The sequence below is a fragment of the Nothobranchius furzeri genome, chromosome 4 (assembly GCF_043380555.1).
Source record: "Nothobranchius furzeri strain GRZ-AD chromosome 4, NfurGRZ-RIMD1, whole genome shotgun sequence".
NCBI lineage: Eukaryota > Metazoa > Chordata > Actinopteri > Cyprinodontiformes > Nothobranchiidae > Nothobranchius > Nothobranchius furzeri.
In genome coordinates this window covers 53,840,147-53,862,981 of record NC_091744.1, presented here as the reverse complement: position 1 = coordinate 53,862,981, position 22,835 = coordinate 53,840,147, and the positions used below count along the sequence as shown (strand labels likewise).

The window sequence follows — 22,835 nt, the reverse complement described above, 5'->3', positions numbered from 1 at the left end:
TGAAAAACTCCAGGAACAGAGACGTGAAACACTCGGAGTTATTCCTAGCGTGTGATCTGCTCACCACTGAGAAAGGCATAATGGTCTACTGGAAAAAGGTCAAAGGTCACTCCAGGACCCTAGGTCCGGAGAAAGATGGTAATGACTAAGCAGACCGCCTTGCTAAGCTCGGTGCTGACCAGGGAACCTGCTGGGAATTCAAAGACGAGTGGCTTCCACCCAAGGCTGTTCACGAGGTCTGCGCGATTACTCGTCGCCATGCTAAACAGGCAGACGAACCTCGGACCGTTGGGGTAACCGTGTTTCTAGGCAGACAACCACAGGACGCGGACCTAGTCACCATGCAGGAACGAGATCCTGACCTGAAGCTCATCCGCGAGCTTCTCCAAAAGGGCCCGATGTCTAAACAACCGTCACCACCTACTGGCGCAAGCCGAGATTTGGTAACCCTGCATCGTCAACTCGCGCACCTGAAACTACAAAACAATTTGTTAGTTTATATGCGTGACGATCACAGCCCGCCGCGCTGGGTTGTTCCACTCGACCACAGAGGAGTGATGCTTGCCTACGCCCACGACACTCCGGTTGGAGGTCACCGCGGAGCAAAAGCTACCCTCGCGTCACTGACAGAAGTAGCATATTGGCCGTCGATGTCCAAGGACGTACACAGCTATGTCCAAGGCTGCCTCATCTGTGCCCAGTTTCAACCCTCCCAGCCGCTTGCTAGAGCACCACTGCAACGCAGGGGAATAACCTTCCCTTGGTCCCACCTGCAGATCGACTGGGTTGAACCGGTTCCCAAATCGGCAAGAGGAAACAAATATATGCTAACTGTAACTTGCAGTTTCACAAAGTGGGTTGAGTGCCTTCCAGCGCCAAACGATACAGCCGTCACAACCGCTGTACTGCTGATTAACCACGTTTTCAGTCGATGGGGACTTCCACTCTGCATTGACTCTGACCGAGGAACTCATTTCACATCCAATGTAATGACGTCCCTGTTTGAACTTCTGGGAGTGGAAGTGAGATTCCACCTTCCCTATCACCCACAGTCATCCGGACAGGTCGAACGGATGAACCGCACGGTCGTCTCCATGCTCAAAAAGTACGTCTGCTCCACTGGGAAGGACTGGGACGTCAAGCTCCCTCTGGTCCTGATGGCCATACGGTCCACTCCACAGCGATCCACTGGGGTTACGCCCTTTGAGATGATGACCGGCAGACTGATGACTCTACCACTGCACCTCCTGTATCACCCAGAGGATGTCAGTGTTGCCACTGCCTATACCGCCCATCAGTATGTGGCAGACTTGAAAACACACCTCAGAGCTACGTTCGCGCACGCTCAGAAGAAACTGGAGACCAACGTAGAAGGCGCTAAAGCCTACTACGACCAAAAGACAACCAGCCGCGAATACGAGGTGGGTGACAAAGTATTCTACTTTCGGTTCGCCCAACCGGCACGCAAAGCTAAGAAGTTCCTGCCCTGCTGGTCAGGACCATTTGAGATCGTGGCAAAACTCTCTCCAGTTGCATACAGGTTACGCATCACCAAAGCGAGACAGGAGCCTGTCTACAAATGGGTGCATGCAAACCAAATCAAACCCTACGTCAAACCATCCCCGCGGGTACAGAGACCAGACTCCCCGCAGGAGGTAGACGTAGTCGCTACATAGTTCTATGCATGGAAATGGAAAGGGGGGGAAAGTGCACGTTTAACCCACTAACATGTACTAACCGACAAAGAACCGCCGTCACTTTCACTAACCAAGAGAAACTCCTTCCTGGACCGCTAACAGGATGTACCTACTAAAACCTTACAGAGTACTCTGGTACCTACACTAGGCTCTGATTAATGAATCTCTATGTGCAATCAAGACTTTGTCTGAAACCATACCTCAGGATATTGTGTACACACGAGTGGTGAGAGATTTGATGTAGGACCTGCTCAGGGAAGTAAGTTCCACGCTGGACAGCTTGGTTGAAAGTCGTATTTCCCCGTACTTGGTACCACTGGACCTGCTCAAAGTTAGCTTGACAGCTGCTACCCCTCTACTGTGCACCTTTCACAAATCCACCTAGCGTACAGCCTAGGTAGTGCAATTCCCATTCACGTTGATGCAGAAAATTAGAACTCGGTTTCCTGTTAAATGTTCCCATAATTGAGACACCTCACATCTATAGGTTTAGGTCGATGCTAACATTGGTATTTGAAAGGACGGTAGGCATTTCCACCTTGAACTAGAAACCTGGCACTCCATCATCTCAACCTCGAACAGCATGACTCAGAGATTGAGATCATGGACGCTTTCCAGGGTTATAACTTTGCCTTCGATTTAGAAATTGACCAACAATTACTGATTGAAGAAACCAAATTTGTTAAGTTCACACAAACCCGCGTGAACTTACTTTGACGCCCAAGACGCTACATTGACATAGATTATACGACCTTAATCTGCACATTGGTCGCCCTGGGGATGGGATGGCTCATCACGGCCGTGATAGCTTATTCCGCCTACAGGCGTGTTAATAAACTCCAAGATAAGATGCACTTGCTCACCTACGGTGTGCCTCGTGACCGCGTTCGGGGAGACTCCGAGACGTGAATGTACCACACCTGTCTAAAGGGGGTGAGCAACGTTTTCTTTATTATTTTGTAACCCTAAGAGTAGTTCTCACTTTAGTCTACCTCACATTTTTATCTGAGTGTTGCAGTATGTCACATTCTTTATAAGCTACACACTGAATGTATGACCTAAGAATGTATTTTATGAGACCTCAAGGTTGCTATGAATTTTCTTGGATGTTATATGTTTTTATTTTTTTTTTTGGGTTTTCTGTATTTTTGTTTCGTACTTGGTCACATATTAACTAGTGGTTATGTGCCGGCCCAGCTCAGTCTGTCAATGACTCTGTCTGACGCACCAGCACATTGTAGTACCTCTTAGTTTTATGGTCCTTGTTTTAGCCCAAAGACTGTCCTGATCCACCCTTTGGACCAAAAAGGGGGGAATCTTGGGACCACATAGGTCAATGCGCGTTTGCGAACTATGGACCTCGTACATCACCGCGTGATCCATAAACTGAACTGTATGGCCGGCGGTGAGATGCCTTTGTGTCCCCTCGTGGAGTTAACCGCCCACCGACCTTCCTCCTTCTACACTACTACCTCTCGCATGGACGACATCATCATTGCGTACCACCTGCGTGAGTGGCTTCTTCTCGTTATGCGCGTTGGGGACTATCCCGTTTCCTATCCTCTTTGTGCCTGACCAGGATCAAAGACCAAAGGCGCCAGGATCCAAGACAAAGACAAAGGCGTCCAAGGAGACCAACGTCCTAAGGGACAAACCCACCTGTGCTTCCGACAATCAAGTCGACCTACGTTCATGAGGGACAAACCCATCTGTGCTTCCGACGATCGAGCTTTGGGCGCGATCCCCGAAACCAAAAGGGGGAATGTTGAGGGTCTGACCTCATGAGGAAATTACTATGCAGTGATTTTCTCCAAAATGACTGTGCTTAAATTGCTCTGAAAAGCAAATAATCACATCAGCGCCAAGAAACTTCATTTCCCATGATGCTTTGCACACGGAAGCATTGGGTGATGTCACCGCCTAGTACCAGAAACACGTTCTGCGCATGTGCGGGAAGCCGTGGAGCTTTTCCCGCGAACTAAGACCATAAATCTTCAGCAGAGACAAAGAAACCTCGTTCTTTTGCCCAGGATACCTGGCGGTAAGGACACGCTTGTCGAACGCTCCGACAACTTGAGCACGCGGAAGCTCTAAGTGCCCAAGTTGAGCCACGCAACCGCTGGAAACCACTCCACCATTATCGGGACCTGACTGGGAACGAGCGGAGCTCCATTCAGCTCTCAGAGACGCTGTAAGTTGTCAAACTCAGCACAAAAGAAACTTCGTTCTCTTTGTGTCCAGCCGTGGAGAAACACTCGTGGAGCCAAACAACGGAGAAAGCATTAAACCGACGGATGACGCTGAAAACTGCGGAGAAAACGGAGAACCGTCAAATCAAACAGCTGGGACGCCTTTCTGCTCATCCGGTGATCAGAAAACTCATTTTTTCTCTCTCCTTTTCTTCTCCCGTTTCCTCTATAGTCCAGAATAAGCAATAAAACCGCGCTATTGCTTAAAAAGTAGCTTCGTGTTTTCCTCTTTCGCTCCCAATTCGTCCTTCGGGTCATTTTGAAAGAATAAACTGCTTATTGATCATCGCTAATATCTTTAGTCGTCAGCTCTGGCCAGGCTGCCGACTCCTTTTAGATTAAATAATTTACAAGTGACCTTTTGTTGTTTGTTAACTTTTGAAGTGTTTGAGTTAAGTTTTACTGTGATTCTAAGCCACTAAGTGTTCGGGAAAGTAGAAAACTTTACACATCCAGGTCTCCTGTTGAATGCGAGGGGAGGGGAAGAGCCCCACACACACTCACAGCTCACTCCCCCCACCTACTCTGGGGAAACAAAGACCCATTCATCTCACACACACACACACACTCACTCACACACACCACCCAAACACCTTGAACATTATTTTGAATATACATCCTTTTATTATATCACATGGTTATTATTCATTTATGCCACTGTTTATTCATTTGACAAATTGTTAATTAAACGTTATAAAATTCAGATTTTCGTCTCCAGTAGCTTTGTTGTGTCGAAGAGAAGTCTCTGCTCCAAGGATTCTACGAACTTCAAGAAAGACTGATAAGAGTTTTGGATTCAATTTTTCCCCGGTTAAAGGGGAATGGTGCCCCGTATATCTAAGAATATCTTAATTAATTAATAAATCAGTAAATATTTACATATTTACAGAATTTATTGAAGAATCCAAAAGTAAGTTGAAGCTTACTAATTGTTCGCTCCTAATAACCCCAACAGGCCGTTAGATTCTTGGCGGGGCCGGTAAATATTCAGAGTTACCGGCCCGGCTGGCCGGTTGTAGGGCTGCTCAATTAATCGAATTTTAATCACGATTACGATCTGAGTTTTGAACGATTATAAAAAACAAAACAAGCCGATTATTTGCTCCTCCCGCTTGCGCTGCCCTGAGTTGCAAATGAAGCGCTCCTCCACAGTGTTGCCAACTTAGCGACTTTGATGCTATTTCTAGCAGCTTTTCAGACCCCCTTCTTGACTTTTTAATCCTAAAAGTACCTAGCGAACATCTCAGAAACATCTCTGGTAACCCTTAGCTACTTTCTGGATAACTGTCGTCGACATTTCCTGCAGGTTAGCTAAACACTCCGCCTGCGCTCCGGACCGTTCTTCACAACATTAGGAAAGGGAATGATGCAGTGATGTGTCGGTCGCTAAAGAAACAGCTCTCGGAGCCGGCTCCCTGTTGGATTAACCAGAGTGAGTGACATACACACCGTACCTGCGGACTCCTGATTAGCTAAAAACAGCTAAATGTGCGCGTGCAGCGTGCTAAACACACGTGCAGCTTGCCCGATTGCTGTAAGACCGGGGTGGGGGGTGCAGCTGTGGTTGGGACAATTATTACATTAACTGATGGGCCTGTAAATAAATAGTTTATAAATAAGGTAGAAATAAGTTACTCACGCTGATAAATAATAACTAATCTCTCTGAGGACACAGTGCTAGTGCACTCTCCTACAGCACCTTGACACGACTCAATAAATGTTATGCAACATTTTGTGAACATCAATTTATTTGCATTTATTTGTTATAAATGCCACTGTATAATTCTTGCTGTCAGTATTTGCAAGATATTGGTATTTGGGTCTGTACTGGTTAGACTTAAATGAGTTAAACCAAGGTCTATAGCCCTTGGGTCATAGACTATGAGCTATAAGTATATTGGTCTTTTTATCCTGGGAATCAGGAGTTATTTTAGTGACCATCTTGTTTCTTATTTTTGTCCTAATTGTGCCCTGAGCAATTTTATGACTGAATAAAAACAAATAAAATCATCATAAATTGAAAAATCGTCCTAAATAATTGTGATCTCAATTTCAGTCACCATAATCGTGATTATTATTTTTGCCATAATCGAGCAGCCCTAGCCAGTTGGTTTTGAAGTTAATGTCCACCCCTGAGAACCACTTGGTAAATGTGGAGGACGCTCACTCTGACAGATTTGGATGCTGCGCTGGTGCCGCCGTTAAAAAAACAAAACTACATTCCACTATAATCGATTATGGCGTACTCTTCTACGATGCTGAATCGTTTATGTCCACATCCCAATGCATCGATTATTTGATTATTTTCCTCAGCTCTAGTGGATAAGTTGGACCAAAACATTTCCTACTACCCCTTCATCGCTGAACTGGTCCAAGAAGTTTGTAGCCTATCTGTTCCAAATGTGCATGTTTAACGCCTATATCCTGTACCGAGCCAGAAACCCAGGGGGATGTAACACTCTTTTGAAGTTCATTCGTAGTGTAGTGAAGTCCTGGACCTTGAAGGTACATGAGAGGAAAGGGAGTGAGGTGGGGGAACAGGTAGAAGAGGAAGGAGCAGTTGTTGAGGATGGGGACTTGGAGGATGTCCAACATACTCTGAGTGGACCATATAACACGGACCCAGACAGCAGGCTAGATGGAGACCTTGGCAGACACAAACTCTGTTACCGGAAAACCACCAGTAAGAAGTTGACACCAACAAAATGGTGTAGGGTCTGCATACGCAGAGGAACTCGCAGAGAGACGAAAATGATGTGCAAGTTCTGTTGTGTCCCCTTACATGCAGGACAGTGTTATACAGGTTACCACACTACAGTGAGATACTCTGTCTCTGTGCAGGGGTAGAAACACACACACGCACGCACACACACACTTCACTAGGCTATAACTACAACACCACTTCCTGTAAGATTGCATGCCTGCAAATGAAATTGTTAACTTTTGACAAAAATTATTATTTATTGTTATTTGTGAATAAACATCTAAGTTCTTGTCAAAAACCATTTTATAGTTTGGTTTTACTATTTTTACACAAGGTAACTGCTTTTGGGGTGTCTGAGGTGTAAATAAAGCAAAGTATATTAGTGTCAAAGACAGTTTACTGCGTTACATCTCTCTTGACATAAAAAGCCTGTTTTCTCCGTTTTTGGTTCAGAAACAGGCATTTCTGGTGAAACCCACCTGAGTTCTACAACAAATTCTGAAAGAACGGAAAAGGTTTAAAAAGAGCCGTTTTCTCCTGATGAAAGAAGAGTTAACTCTTTCATTTAGTAGTTTTGGTGTTTGCATAGCCACAGAGCACAATATTCTGACTCTTCAAAAAACAGTAAAAATACTCAAAATGGCTGGCAGTGAGGGGCTTTAGTGATCAGAAAACGGCTGGCAGTGAATGGGTTAAGAGGTCTGCACAAACAGTTGAAAAGCCAGACTGAGAGGAGCCGGAGAGAAAAGCAGGTGAATCGAGAAGTTTTGAAGCTGAGTAAAGAAGGAGCTGGCATATAGAGGAATCGGTTGCGGCTGAACTGCTGAGTTGGAGAGCTGTGACTGAGACCAGACTGAGAGGACGCCGAGAGGTGCCAAGAGAGGGAAAAGCTGCTGCTTTTCTAGTTGGAACGAGTTTCCTAGGATCCCTGAGCTGACATCCAGAGCATTCTCCAAGTGGTTGGGTTCTACACCCTATTGGCTGGGATCAGAGAGTGACGAGTACCACTAAGCTTATTTTATCAAGAAGTTAATTAATAGACTGTCATCACTAACGTCCCTCCACCAGTCAACTTCCGGTCGGCAAGATGGCGCCTGTGCTTGGCTTCGCCGCGGTCACCGGCAAACTTTTCTCCACTAACCTCCTCTTTTCCACCTTGCTCCTGTCTGTGATCCTCTTCAGTAGTGTCTCTGCTACCATCTCCTATGATCGCCAGACTCTTTTGTCCTTCCGTTCGTTCACGATCGCCCATGATGCACCGAGGATTTACCATCCTGTTTGTTTACCTGAGCGGCGTACCGGCCCGGAAGCAATCAACGATCCAGAGCTGCGCACCTCCTCTAGCGATGTTTGTCCGGTCCCGGGAAAACGTCTGAGGAAAAGAAGTAAACGAGCAGGAATCCAGGTGAGAATACGACTTCTCTTAAAGCGTGGTTTATCTAATAAACATTTGCGTGATCTTCTAGCGTCTTGTCCTTTGTTTGATGACCTGAGCGCTACTTCCGCATTTCTGCCAGGCCGCGTTGCAGCGCGGTTCATCCGTCCACGTTTTTTAAGGTTGGTTTATCCTCATTCCTCAGTGGCTTCTCCTCCTGTTCCCTCCATAAGTGGTTTTTATAAACACCGTGGATCTAACCCTGCTAATTTACGTCCACTAACTCCAGCTGTTTCTGTAGTTTCTGATTCCTCCACCTCACTCAGTATGGCTCTATTAAATTCCCGCTCTGTTAACAATAAGTCCTTCCTGCTCAATGATTTAATTCTCTCTAAAAACCTGGATTTTCTGTTTCTGACTGAAGTTTGGCAGCAAACATCTGATTATTCTGGTCTGATTGAACTCTGCCCAAGTGGTTATTCTTTTCTCAGCCAGCCCCGGGGTTCTGGTCGTGGTGGAGGCCTAGCTGTTGTTTTCAGAGACCATCTTCCATGTAGCTCTACAACCTCTGGTCACTTTGCTTCCTTTGAACTGCAGCTGATTAAAGTCGGGCGTAAGGACTCGTTCTACTGTGCTGTGGTCTATCGTCCACCTGGTCCAGACAGTTCTTTCCTTCAGGAGTTTAGTGACTTCCTATCCTCCACTGTGAAGCTGTCCAGACTGGTGATTGTTGGTGACTTTAACATCCACGTTGATGATCCCTCCGATCTCGTTGCCATGAATTTCTCCAGCCTTATGGACACCTTCGACTTTACCCAGCATGTTTCTGGCCCCACACACACCAGGGGGCACACTCTAAACCTTGTTTTTACCCTGGGTGTAAATGCTGACAGTGTTTGTCCTGAGAACGTTTATATCTCAGATCACCATTGCATTTTCTTTACCTTGTCAGTTTCTGCGTACCCACCTCCTGCTCACTGTATGGTTAGTTCTCATTTTCTTAATGAGAGCACAGCTAGCAATTTTTCTGCTGCTTTTGATCCACCCTGTTCTTCTGAGAACGACCCAGATTCCTTAACTTCTCAGTTTAACGAGCACTGCCTCTCCATTCTGGACAACATCTGTCATGTCAGAACCAGATCAGTTCCTGCAGTGAACCCTACTCCCTGGTTTAATGACAGCCTTCGCAGCCTAAAACGCCAATGCAGAAAAATTGAGCGTTTGTGGAAGAAAACCCATCTTCACGTCCATCTGCTGCACCTAAAGGATCTTCTGTCATCCTTTAACTCTGCATTCAGAGACGCTAGGGTTTCCTATTTCTCCAACCTGGTGTCCCAGAGCAAAGGGAACCCCAAGGTGCTGTTAAACACCATCAGCAGCATCGTCTCTCCTGCCTCTCCTACAGCCTCCACTCTGTTACAGACTGTGAGAACTTTCTGTCTTTCTTTGTGGACAAAATCAATAAGGTTGGATCTAGCATCTCTCCTTCAGCTTTATCTCTGCCTCTCCCCACTCCAACCAGACCCATCATCCTAGATAGCTTTGCTCCTGTTTCTCTGCCTGAGTTAACCAAGCTAGTTAACTCTATGAAGACCTCTGCATGCCCCCTCGACATCTTACCCTCATCTTTGTTTAAAAGTGCTTTTCAGTCCATCGGTCCCGGCATGCTCTCTATAATTAATGCTTCTCTGGTTTCTGGTCAGGTCCCTGCTTACTTTAAGAACGCTGTAATCCACCCGCTTCTTAAAAAACCGAGTCTCGACCCCTCTCTCCATGGCAGCTTCAGACCCATCTCTAAACTTCCGTTCATCTCCAAGATCTTGGAAAAGGTTGTGGCTAAACAACTCACAGCTGCTCTTGATGAACATAACATCTATGATAGCTCCCAGTCAGGTTTTCGTAGAGCTCATTCTACTGAAACAGCTCTTCTTAGGGTCTCTAATGACCTTCTGACTCACAGTGATGCAGGGGACTGTTCTGTTCTGGTCCTGCTGGACCTGACTGCAGCCTTTTGACACTGTTGACCATCACCTGCTACTGGAGAGGCTGAGGAGGCCTATCAGGATCTGCTCTGGAGTGGTTCTCCTCTTATCTTTCTGAGCGCTCCTTTTCTGTGGCCATCTCCACGTTTAGGTCCTCCACCACCTCCCTTACCCATGGTGTCCCACAAGGTTCTGTACTGGGGCCTCTGCTTTTCCTCCTCTATCTGCTTCCTCTTCAGCACATCCTGAGCTCCTTCAAGGGAATCTCCTACCATCTTTACGCAGATGACATCCAACTACATCTCCTTTAAGCCCCATGAGATGTCTAAGCTGCAGCTGTTACACACCTGCTTAGACTCTATCAAAGCCTGGATGGCTGGGAGCTTTCTACAGCTGAATGAAGATAAGACTGAGATCCTCATCTGTGCCCCAGACAAGCTGGTTCCCAAAGTCAGAGACTCTCTTGGTCAGCTTGCTTCACACACCAAACCTTCCGTCAGGAATCTTGGCATGACCTTTGACCCAGCTCTCACACTGGATTCTCATGTCAGTTTTCTTGTTCGCTCTTCCTTCTTCCACCTCAGGAACATTGCTAAGCTGAGTCCCATTCTGTCTCGCTCTGAACTTGAGACAGTTATCCACACCTTCATCTCCTCACGCTTAGACTACTGCAACTCTCTTTTCACGTGTCTGAGCAGAACGTCCCTGAACCGTCTACAGGTGGTTCAGAATGCCTGTGCTCGGCTTCTGACCAAGTCCTCCAAATATACCCACATCACCCCGCTTCTCCTCCAGCTTCACTGGCTGCCAGTCAACTCCAGGGTTCATTTCAAGATCCTGGTTCTGGTCTATAGGGCCCTACATGGACAAGCACCATCTTACATTGGTGATCTTCTTAGTCCCTACACCCCCAGCAGGTCCCTGAGGTCCAGTGATCAAAGCCTACTGGTTGTGCAGCAGAAGGCTAAAGACCAAAGGTGACAGATCATTTGCTGCTGTGGCCCCCAGACTCTGGAACTCTCTCCTCCTGAGCCTGAGATCAGTGGACTCAGTGGTCTCCTTCAAAAAGCAGCTGAAGTCTCACTTGTTCAAGCTGGCTTTTGTATGACCTTCTTCACCACTCTCTCTTTATTCTGCTCTCCCCACCTATTCCACCTTCCTCAGGATCCACTGATTTCCCTCTTTCCTATTCTCTCTCTCTCTTTCTTTATATTTTTTCTTTTAAATCACAATAGCTTATTCTTGCTCATTTTAAATATATTTTTAAACATTTTCGAAATGCTTTTTTATATTTTTACAATTTTTATATTTTTTGTTTTTGTTTTTGTGAAGCGCCTCGTGATTTTTATCTTGAGAGGCGCTATAGAAATGATATTTTCTTCTTCTTCAGTCACATTTTGGTTTAAAGCTCCTGTGTAAATAATCCTCCTTAGTCTCCTTGAGGGTTAATAGTCTTGAAAATTCCTCCTAGACTCTGATTTATTGTGTTTAACACATTTGTCAACTTCCTTTGTTGGTCCTAGAGCCTTCTTATTAATTATAAATTAATACTTGTTGAGTGCCCCCACTCACTTTTTGTATTTCGAGTTCGCTGGCTTTGGTTGTGAGTAGGGCCTAAAGCCTGATTCATGCTTCTCCGTCTGCGTCAGTGCGGAGACACGCAACGCCATTATCCGTCCTTGCGTAGGGCTCCGGCAGGCACGCAAGTACGTACGGAGTAGTGCCCACTTTTTTAAACATCCGTCAAACGAGACGAATTACGCAAGCTTGTGATTGGTTGCTCCAGAAACCTGAGATCACTTCCGTCATGATGCCATTTCCTTTAAATTTGTCAACAGTGCCGGAGTCGTGTGTGGTAAAGAAGTAGATATGGACCAGTTCGAGGAACGTCTAGCGGAGGAATTACGGAAATATGAACATTTATACAATCCATCTTTGAACAACTATAAAGATGCCCAGGTCATTTACAACTCATGGAAGGAAATTGCCCGCATTTTGGAGATGGATGTGGAGCAATGCATGAAGAAGTGGAGGAGCATGCGGGACAAATTTGTCCGAATTTAAAAAAGCTTGAGGGGCACCAGTGGCGATCCAGGTGGCAAAAAGGTTCAGGCTTTTTATGTTATGCTTTCGTGGTTGGAGCCGCACATAAAGCATAGAGCCACATCTTCAAATTTCAAGGTAACTACTTTAGCACGCTATGTTTGTACTTCCTGTTTGTCTGTGCTTCCAGATACACATGGTGCTAACAAGCTGCAGTTCTAGTTAAAAGCTTTCATCAAAGTCATCCAAATTCATCTTTCTATACTATTGTGATTACCTAACCCGATTAATAAGTATATCTGCATTCAGTTTTTACCAGTGTATGTAAGTAATAAAGAGATAACTATATGCCTGTGTTTGTTGAACAACAGGCCTCAACTGAACCACCTCAGGACCAGGCCTCGTGTGGATCCTCACAGGATGAGGCCCCGGCTCCATCATCACAATTTCGGGGGTCTTCACTGCCTGCCTCTCAACAGCAGGATGAATCCTCACTGGATCCCTTTCACATCACCTGCTCATCACATTCATCATCATCATCTTCAGCAAATTCATCTCCATCTCTCCATGCCTCCCTTGACCGAGAATCCAATTCAACGGATCAAACAACCTATGAGTTGCTAGAGTCCACCAGCACATCACGACCTGCTCTCAAACAGAGACGGTGCCAGCAGGAATTGGATGACTGCTTTTCTGACCAAATTGACGCAGGAAAGAGCTCAGTGAGAGACTGCAGAAGTACGATGAATATGACCGATTTGGGCACTGTAGCGGACCTACTGAGGGTCCCTGAACACAAGCAGGTGGTGGCCAGGCGCAACCTTTTCTCGTGTGTGTGCGACCTTCTGGAGGATTGAAATGCGTTTGTGTTTAAAGTTTTTTTTTATTTGCATGTTTTAATTTTTATTCCCAATAGAAGTGTTTCATTTGCATGTTTCTTTTCTATTAAAAGCAAAGTCTGTTTTCTTCCATTTACAGTTTATTTTTTCATTTTCAGTTATTTGGCATCCGTTTGCACACACTATTTTGCACTCATTGACTAGGCTCTAAAGAGCAGACAAACAGATTCTTAAAAAAAAATTCATGCCCCACGATAATTTCAGGTTTTTAGTCGAGAACTTTTAAAGGTTTTATTCACTCAGCTTCAAATTGTAGTTAATTCCACTTAACCGAGTTTATTCTTATTAGTAGTAGCACTTGCATAACAAAATATGAGCTGTATAATCATTTAAACGGCAGTGAACAAGGCACTAGAAAACAGACCTGGTAAACAGAAACTAAAACAACACTACCACCAGGCGCCATGATTAGGATGGACAAAATCTAGTCTGTGAGTGTGCCACGTGACAGTCTCCTCCTGCCAGGACACAGCTCCTGCTGGTGACAAAAAGAATTGTGCCAGTTCATTCCTCACACAAACGGCATTCCTGTTTGAGCGGCTCTTGCACATAATCCTTGTGTTGACCGGTAGCAGATTGGAGTCACCATCCACCATTCTCCGCCAATCTCCAGGGTGCACCACTCCTGCCGAGTCGCTGTCAGCGAAAGTGGGTGGGATGTATCGGCTCTCTGGTGTGTTTGCATTATCGCAGTAAGCCAGGTAGTTGTGGAGAACCACACACGCCTTCACAACCTTCACAGCTTTATCTGGGTGGAACTTGATGGCCCTCCCAAGAATTCGCCACCGCGCTGCTAGGATCCGAAAGCTGTTTTCAATGACACGCCAGGCTCTGGAAAGGCGGTAATTGAAGATCAGCTTATCCTTCTCCAAATTATGTCCTGAAAATAAAAACAGCAGCAATGAGCGTTATTAAACAGAACATTACCACAACTTAATACACATGACACACTTGTCATTTTAAATGTGAAACATATAGCTAGTCGCATACCTGGAAAAGGTCGCATTATGTTGATGTGCAGGGGGAAGGCAGCATCAGCAACTAGCATGTGTGGTGCTTCAGTCCTGGTTCCAGGGAGAAACGCAGGAGGTGGCAGGTTCAACTTGTTGTTCAGCAGTGTGGAACCAAAGACACTTTCTTTAAACACACCACCATCACTTTCCCGTCCATACCCACCGACATCCACCATAGTAAATCGATATTGGGCATCACATGTTGCCATCAGCACAATGGAGTGAGTGCCCTTGTAGTTGAAGTGGTGCTTTGATAGTCCCATGTTTGCCATCCAGGCTCCCCACACAGTTTGGGAAGTTCCAAAGACGCCAAAAATCTGCTGCCCACTGGTTAGTAGAAGGACATGGCAGGTAATCCGGTTGCAGTGCTTCCCACAACGCACTGCAGACCTCTGAAACAATCGTCGACACTGTGTTTGACGCCATTTTGTAGCTGGAAGCTACAGCCTGTTGACTGCTACCAGAAGTCAAAACACGCAGAGTCACTGTCAGTCTCTGGGCAACATTTATCGGTAAGCTGTGTGTCCCCTGGTGATTTATCAGTGGTTTCAATCGCCGAACCAGCTCATCGAATCTGTCAACCGACATATGAAAATACCTGAAATGCATTTCTGCGTCCATGTCCCTCAAAGGTTGCACAAGTCCTGAAAATTCGCCTGTTGTCTGCCTAGACCTGTTTAGCGGATGGACATCCCACTGACGCCGCTGTCTCCTTTTATGCTCTCGCTGGTATTTCAGCAGGATAAGCATTTCTTCGTCTAGATCACACTGTTCCAACTCGATCAAACTTCTCTGTCTCTTGTTACTTGCCATTTTTCAGACTGCGGGAAGTGATTTCCAAGGAAATAGTACGTCACTGTACTGCAACCTACGCTACGCCCTCTGTTGTCCTGGCGGAGAATTGCTTTACAACGCCCTTCAGCAAACAGAGAAGTATGAGAGCAAAATGCTTCCGTCAATCCATGTGTATCCGTGCGTGTCTGTCCCTTGCGGAGCTGACGGAGAAGCATGAACCAACCTTCAGAGATTCCGGCTGTGACACCCTTTGAGTGTTATCAAACCACCTTTAGTGATTTTACTCCCAAATAGGGTTAAATATGCTTTCCGATTAATGGTTTGAAAAAGACAGTTTTCTTTCCCTAAGTGGATATTATTATTTGAGATAGTGGATTAAATCCTCTCACTTTGTGTTTTGTCATTGCCCCTACAGGCCTGTTGGAGCATCCCACCTGTAGGCGCAGAGTGCAGGAGTTCCAAATAAAGTTTATTTTCATCATTTTAAGATTGTCTCGTCTTGGTTGTGTTGCGGGTCCACCACTCCTCGTGAGTCTTGCTCAGGGCCCGTAACACTCAGAACAGCAAACATGGAAACATCTGAAAATATTCCAGTATTCCAAAATACTGTAACCATCCCTAAAAGGTTATTGTTGTGGGTCATAAGTGTAGCTGCTCTGATGAGTTTGTTGTGATTAAATGTTTAGAAAGAGCTGCAGCTGCAGGTAAATGTAGCTTTATCTCAGCTTGAATACTTTAATTAACCACTGCTAAGGGCAAATAGCTGATCTGACTCTTTAATGCAGCAGAAATGTTATTATGAAATTATCTCATCACGTGTTTCTCCTCCAGTGTCCTTAAATCCTCTGGTGCCCAGATCCATTCACTGGGGTTTGTTTTACTGGGGTTGGAGTAAGGCTGTAGCATACTGGGGGCCATTTCTTACCATAAATAGTATTTATGTTACTAACATTACTGGTGATGTTTACTCCAAAGTCGACTCCCCCGAAATTTTTTTTCTTAAAAAACACGACCAGCCTTGGGAAAAATCTATAATCCCAGTGGGCGACGGTGGCACAGGAGTTAAGTGCTCGCCCCGTAATCGGAAGGTTGCAGGTTCGAGCCCCGCTCAGTCTGTCGTTGTCGTTGTGTCCTTGGGCAAGACACTTAACCTACGTTGCCTGCTGGTGGTGGTCGGAGGGACCGGTGGCGCCAGTGCTCGGCAGCCTCGCCTCTGTCAGTGTGCCCCAGGGCAGCTGTGGCTACGTCGTAGCTCATCCCCACCAGTGTGTGAATGTGTGTGTGAATGGGTGAATGACTGATTGTGTTGTAAAGCGCCTTGGGGGGTTCCAGGACTCTAGAAGGCGCTATATCAAATACAGGCCATTTACCATTTATAATCCGCTAAAGTCTTTTACGGAAAACTTATTTTGTGGTGATTTTGTTCTATTTGACGAACTTTAAGCTCAAAACCGCTGCGAGAAGTTAAAATGACAGCACTCATACTCACTGTGAGTGCTGCTCTGCCTTGTCTGCAGCGTGCCGTCTCTGACTGTGATTGGTCAAATGATGAGACGTGACTAACACACTAGAACAAAGATTGTTTGTGAACAAGAGGAGCCCTCTCTCCTTTCTCTGATTTCCATAAGAGTGACCGAAACCCATCGCTGAAACCCGACAGAAGCCCCCCCCCCCCCCCCCATATTAATGTTACCATATTATTGTTAATGGTTAATATATTCACTTCACATAAATGTGACATTTTACTCCACATTAGGTGAAATAACCTCCCTAAATGTTTGAGGAAGGAGTGATGTCTGAGGTCTTTGATGACGCCCACTTTAACATGTCAACTCTGATTTGACCAAAGTGGTAAACAACTAGGGCTGGGTAGAAAAATCCATTTCATATCAATTTTGTAAAATCGATTCATTAGGCCTAAGATCGATTTTCCCCCTTGAACCAGAGTGGCCCGTTGACTCATTTTTCTGCAAAGACTAGAAATCCCATGGTGCTTTGAGGCGTCAACATGTCAGTCGAAGCGTCTTTCCTTTCTGTTTACAGTCATTAGCGTCCATGCTAATAGCATCAGCATCTGCAGCGTTACCCTCCTCAGTCTGGGACAAACTGAAAACACACATTTTACAATACCCAGCACTATAAACAATGGTTAATAAAAGCTAGTTCACTTCCTGAACAAGCCAGTTCTAGTGAGCTACCCGCTTCGGCCGGCTGGGTAAGCAAAGCATAAGGAACCATCCTCTTGCTTTGACCTCAAGGTCAAAGCAGGGTATCTGCAGGTTTAAGGGAGCCAAATTTAAGACTTTTTAAGACCTTTTTTAAGGCCACTTTGACCAAATTTAAGCTATAATTTCCGGCTATTGCCTGGAACCGGTGCTAACCACGTCGCGAACGTGGGATTAGCCATCCAGTAGCCATTAAACTTGCCCTTCCCCATGGCACAAGCTCCCACTAGCTTAACCAGCTAATGTGCTCATCTAAAAATAGCCCCCTTTCACAACCAACTGAATGTGTACGGTTCCGCTTACGCCAACATCATACACAAAAAAAAGCTGAACACTAACTAGAAATTCACGAAAATTTTATAGTAATAAAATAATCTTGTTTATTTGGGTCTTTGGTCATTTAAGACCTTTTTAAATTATTGATAGTTTGTTAAACCGTACAGATAAGACTGATTTTACAACCCAGACATCACAAGTTTCTAAGACACTTAATAAGGTTTTGCTACGTAACATCTAAGCTACATCCCATCGTCTCATTCATTGTCTCAGTTATCTTGTTTCAACCATCATTCATTTGTTCTGTGTCATCAGTGGTATAAATATAGTATTAAATAGATTTTTATAAACTATATTTTTGCCTCTGTCTCAAAGTATTACGCAGGTGTGATTTCCCTGAACTACCAAAAAGACCTGGTTTCATCTTAGATCAAATTTCAAATGATGAATAATATTGATCATTCATATTTATGTGGAATATCACATCTTATTGATCATTTATTACTACTTAGTAGGTAGTAATGATGTAAGTAGTACTTACATCATGTTACAACCCTCAAGGGGGAGGTTCAGGACCTTAAGAGCTGAGGGAAATAATAGAGCAATCGATGCATTAAGATGCGGACATAAACGATTATGAATCTTGAAGAAGCACGCCATACTCGATTTTATTGGCTAGCTACTAGCATTAGCCACTAGCTTGCTCTGTCTCTAAGCGGTCATTAAGTGTATTTTCACGCGTCTGCTCAATCGAGGATCTCTGGGTCAATGTTCTGCTGTAAACTTTGTATTTAGCTTTGTGGCTTTTATTATTTTGAGACGTTTGTGTGTGTTTTAGCGAACCCTTTCACCGTGGCTGCCGACCGGAGGGTGGTCGCGTTAGTCACGTATACTGCGCATCGAGTGCCGGCCGGAAGGGAAGCCGGCTGGACGGACATGGAGACCATGGAGCTTTTGGCCGTGCGAGCGAACGAACAGATTAGTCGCCTTTTTACGGGGACGGTGAGAGACAGCCAGCTTCGACAGAGTGGTGAAAACATTGGCTGAGCGGGGCATCAAGCGGGACAAAAAGCAGGTCACATCAAAGCTAAAGGTCCTGAAAAAGAAATTTCATCAGTCTGACGTGTCTTCCGTCTGACGCTGAATGCGCGACCCTGTACGTCACGAGGGGGGGGCAGCGACCTCCCTATATCCCGTCTAGGTTTGGGTGGTGCCTGATGGCAGTTTATTCTAGCTTCAGCTTTGCTACTGTAAATGCCAAAACCCTCCCCAGGGTGCCACGGCAAATCCCGTTTTGCAAACGCTATGGTCCTGTAAAAACAGCTAGTCATTCATCCACCAGTACCTGTGTGCATGCTGTCCAGGTCCAGGTGGTGAAGAACACACGATGAATCAGTCCCAGCTGATGGATGATCCTGAAGTGGTAGCAGGTTTTCTTTAGCCGTGTTTAGCTAACAGCTGCAATAGAAACAAAGCAGGTGAGCTGATTAAGATGCTGCTTCAGAACAACGCAGGAGATTAAAGATCCAACGCTTTGGTTCTGATCAGCTGAGGACAGATCCAGCCTGGAGAAGAGGACCTTTGGTCACCAGAGTTCACAGAGTTCTCTTCTGTTCTTCCAGCTACTGACTAAATTGAAGATGGATGCTCTACAAAAATACTAACAATGGTTTCTCCTGTTTAGTTGTCTGGTGGCTCACTAAAAGTCAAACCCAGCATGGCAGCATCTCATGAAGCAAACGAGGAAAGCAAGGTGTGATATCAGCAGAGGGCTGGGAGCTGAAAAGGTAAACAGCAACACAACCTCAGGGTTCCTCGTCTCCAGCTGAGCCAAGAGCACCAAAAGGTTTCGTTTAGAGTTTACATGAAGAAGTAGTGAGTTTATTTATTTCTTCTTTATTTAACCAGGAAGGTCCCATTGAGATCACAAACCTTACTTTCAAGGGAGTCCTGGCCAAGACGCAGCTTCACGGACGTGTAATGCAGGGCCGGAGTGGGACACATTTTCAGCCCTGGAGTTTCAGACCCCAGACCGGCCCACTTAACGAATTATTATTAAAATCATGTTAGAACTTTATGTGTATAGTCTACAAAAGCACATTACTCGGTAAAGCCTTGTAATTCTGTGCAAGAAAGAGTTGCTTTACAATGTAGGTTTATTTGAACATCAGTGCACATCTCCAACATTGTTCTTTACAACACATTCTCTAACAATATAACAATCTACCTTCTGTTCAAACCGCTGTTCTGAGATTTTCAAACCTTTAAAATGAAATGACTCAGCACTCCCTTTCACACTTTTTCCAGTTTCCCTAGACTCACCTGCACACAATTAAAATAATCATCTGTAAAGCTTTAGCACATTTGATATGGAAAACACATTTTTTGTAACCAATTAAAATATTTTCTATGGCAAAATATGCAGGCTTATTTCATTTTACTTTCATTCTAATAGCGATCTGTTGTGGGCTTTGTGCATTTACTAATAAAAATACAACAGGTCACTACTATTATTTGGACATTAACCCTTTGATGCATGAATAATGAAATCTTCAACCACGATTTTTTAAACAATTTTTTTCATTCATATTTAGGTGTGAATGAAACAAATTTCAACAAATATCTTTTGTAAAATTTTGTTAATTTACAAATAGTTTATTACATGTCCAACTCAGGGGACAGCGTGCGTTCTGAACATGAAATATGTTGGCTTGACTTGCTGAAGCACAAATGGAGGGGCTCACATGCAATAAAGTCTTCAACAGCTGTGCTTAATAGCAAAAATAAATAAATAACAATTTTGAGTACCTGTCCACTGTAGAGACCATTATGCATCAAAGGGTTAAAATTATTATAATGAAACTGATGTTTGTGCATGAGTTGGCTCACCTTCTATCCCAACAGGAGCAATACCCTCACTGCTGGCTCTTCTTCTGACACTAAATCACATTGTGTGAAAATGGTCACAATTCAGCATTCATTTTCCTTTTTTACACGCTTTCTGATCAATGCTGAATCATCTAGCATTTTAGAACACTTTCATATAGAGCCAGGATAGTTTTCATCATATAAATTTTAATAATATTCAGTTCACTGACCCAATAAGTAATCCTACCTGTACATGCCCGCTCTGGAACTGTGGGCTTCTGCCTGGTGCTTATTAGGCCTACTGGATCTTGTGTTTGACTCTGAGGGGCTACAAGAGTTTGGTGGCATCAGTCACATCATACTGTTAATTATATTACATAACGTTATGTCATGATGCCATATAATTCATTATTGATGCTTAATTAACTTGAATGGTGATTTGCAGCTGGTAAAGTTTAACATCTTGACTTGCCTTACCCGTTTTATCTTCATTTGAAGTTAAAGACCGCAAGCTTGTTTGAGAAAAAAGGTGCTCATTTTGGCACATTTAGCTGCATCTGTTTCCAGCGCTTTCCTCTTTTTAATTCTTGCCTTCTCCGCGCCACCCTTGCTCTTTCTACTTTCCATCTTTCCGTCAACTGCATGGTCACGTGGTGCGCACAGGCGCATACGGGGAAAAAAAATAACGAGCGGCAGCCTGCAGGTAGAGCCAGCCAGAGACAGCCGGGAGGAGCGTATGAGATCAGCCCGGCGGCCTCAGTGCCATGACTGAACACCGGCACAAAAAAATAAAAATGATAAAAAACAAAAACGAGAGCACCGGCCCATGCGGCCCAAACATCGCGCGGCCCACCGGGAATTCTCCAGACCCTCCCGATTAGCTACTCCGGGCCTGGTGTAATGTACATGAAAACACAGGGAATCCCAGCTAAATGAACTTTAGCTGTGTTTTAGCAGAATGCTATTGTGTTTTCAGTATTATTATTGATAACTAAGTCATTATATTATACATTTACTCAGTAGAATTTGTCTTTCTAAAGTTGTATTTATTTTTATTTACATGTAAATATGCATCCCTGAAAAACATCTGCTTAACGAATGCTCTGAAACAACAGCTGGCATTTCCTTTTAACCTGTTATGTCTATTTAATGCTACTTGGTTCATTTTCATGCTGAATGCTGTAGAGTAAACTTCTGTCTGCAGCAAGGAGCTGCTGCTCTGTAGCTGCCGTTAAGTGTGGGAACGGGAGGAAAGAATAGCTGTGTGTGTGTGTGTGTGAGTGTGAGCGTGTGGTGTGTGTGTGTGTGTGTGTGTGTGTGTGTTCCAGGGATCTCTTTATTAAAACTGTTTAACGGTTATAACGTTTTGTTGATTTTAAACAGGGAAACCCCCACTCGCGATTTAGCGATAGCATAATGCTAACTCCTTTAAGCCGCTAGCGTGCTTTCCCTCACAAAGAAACGGTGTTCACTCACCAAGTGAACTGCTCCACTCACTAAAGACGGTAAATGTTTCAGATCCAACTACGTTGCTGACTGTACTACCGACTACTGACTACCAAAACTCACCAAGTCCACCGAGTTATCTCAGAACAGCACAGCTTCTAGATCGTGTCTCGGCAACTACAGTTGGCTACAGCTTAGCGTAGTTGTAGCACGGGGCGGAGAGTGGGCACTGGGCACAACAATACCATATATGGAAATGGTGCCATTGTTTTTCGGAACTGAAGGGGGCGCTAATGTCGAGCTACCTTTTTGGAAAAATCTTTATTCAAACTGTTCATGAAACAATGTATAATTCTATCTATCGTAATTTCTATATTTCTGATTAATTATTAGTTACAGTTTATTACAATATTTTTCGTACGTTGTTGTACTAAACATGACACAGTCAAAAATCATTTAAAACTATAATTTTTAATAATCTTCATCAAAGAATGACTGATTCTTCACACATTTCACATCACTTTAATTTTTTTTAATTGGTGTGGTATTTTTTAAACGACAGTGTCATTCGAAATCTCATAAGGATGATTTTTACAAATGGCCTAGTTTTATACTAATTGTAGGAAACTGTAACCATTTGAGTTTGATGAGACTATTGATATATTCAAAACTGATATTTAAACCTAATTCCTCCAAAGATGTAACATCAGCTCTCCTAAGTGTCACCTGTGTCTCCAAATGAAATGAGTTGTCCTGATTTAATTTTTTTTTGTTATTTTATCATGTAACCTAATGAAAAAATTTAGTAAATGTGTGGAGAAAACTTTCCATTTTAGCAAAAAGAATATCTTCCAAAAGGATGGCTATGTTGAACAGCTGCTGAGAACGACTTTTATGGATTTTAGTTTCATATCAATATAATTTCTAAAAACATGTCAAACTCCAAAAATTAGAATGTTGCACATGAATTTATTTTAGTAAAAGCAAAACCAATTGCAACGTAATTATGTCTGACAATTTTCTATTTAAAAGCAGTGTTGGATTTTTTAATGTCATATTCTAATTGTTTGAATTTTTGAATGCAGGGTTTTCATCATCTGTAAGCCATAAATATTACAATTATAACAAATAAAGGCTGAAATATGTGGCTTTGTATGCTGAGTCTTTTATTATTGAAATAAAACAACTTTTTCACCTTATTCTCTTGTTTTGAGTTTTACCTGTAATTTGATTTTTTATTAAGTTAATTTGAGTCATTTTTAT

The 22,835-nt window shown here is 44.0% G+C and overlaps 1 protein-coding gene across 4 annotated transcripts in view; it reads right to left on the bottom strand.

Annotated features, from left to right (window-relative positions):
* LOC107372945 (uncharacterized) overlaps positions 1-21,830 on the bottom strand; it is a 61,144-nt gene extending 39,314 nt beyond the window's left edge. For 2 of the 4 annotated variants that reach the window (XR_011520325.1, XM_070550274.1), the window contains exons 1-2: positions 21,696-21,830; positions 18,604-18,716 (exon numbers count right to left, since the gene is read on the bottom strand). Coding sequence is in view for 2 of the 4 variants with exons in the window: in XM_054732792.2 (XP_054588767.1) it covers positions 13,339-13,829; positions 13,940-13,997 (549 nt within the window). In the remaining 2 variants the exon portion in view is untranslated. Of the gene's footprint in view, positions 1-11,395; positions 13,830-13,939; positions 14,014-18,603; positions 18,717-20,373; positions 20,455-21,695 lie in introns of those variants that run through there. The other 2 variants (XM_054732792.2, XM_070550273.1) reach the window with 2 other exon arrangements.
* Between the last annotated feature and the right edge of the window lie 1,005 nt (positions 21,831-22,835).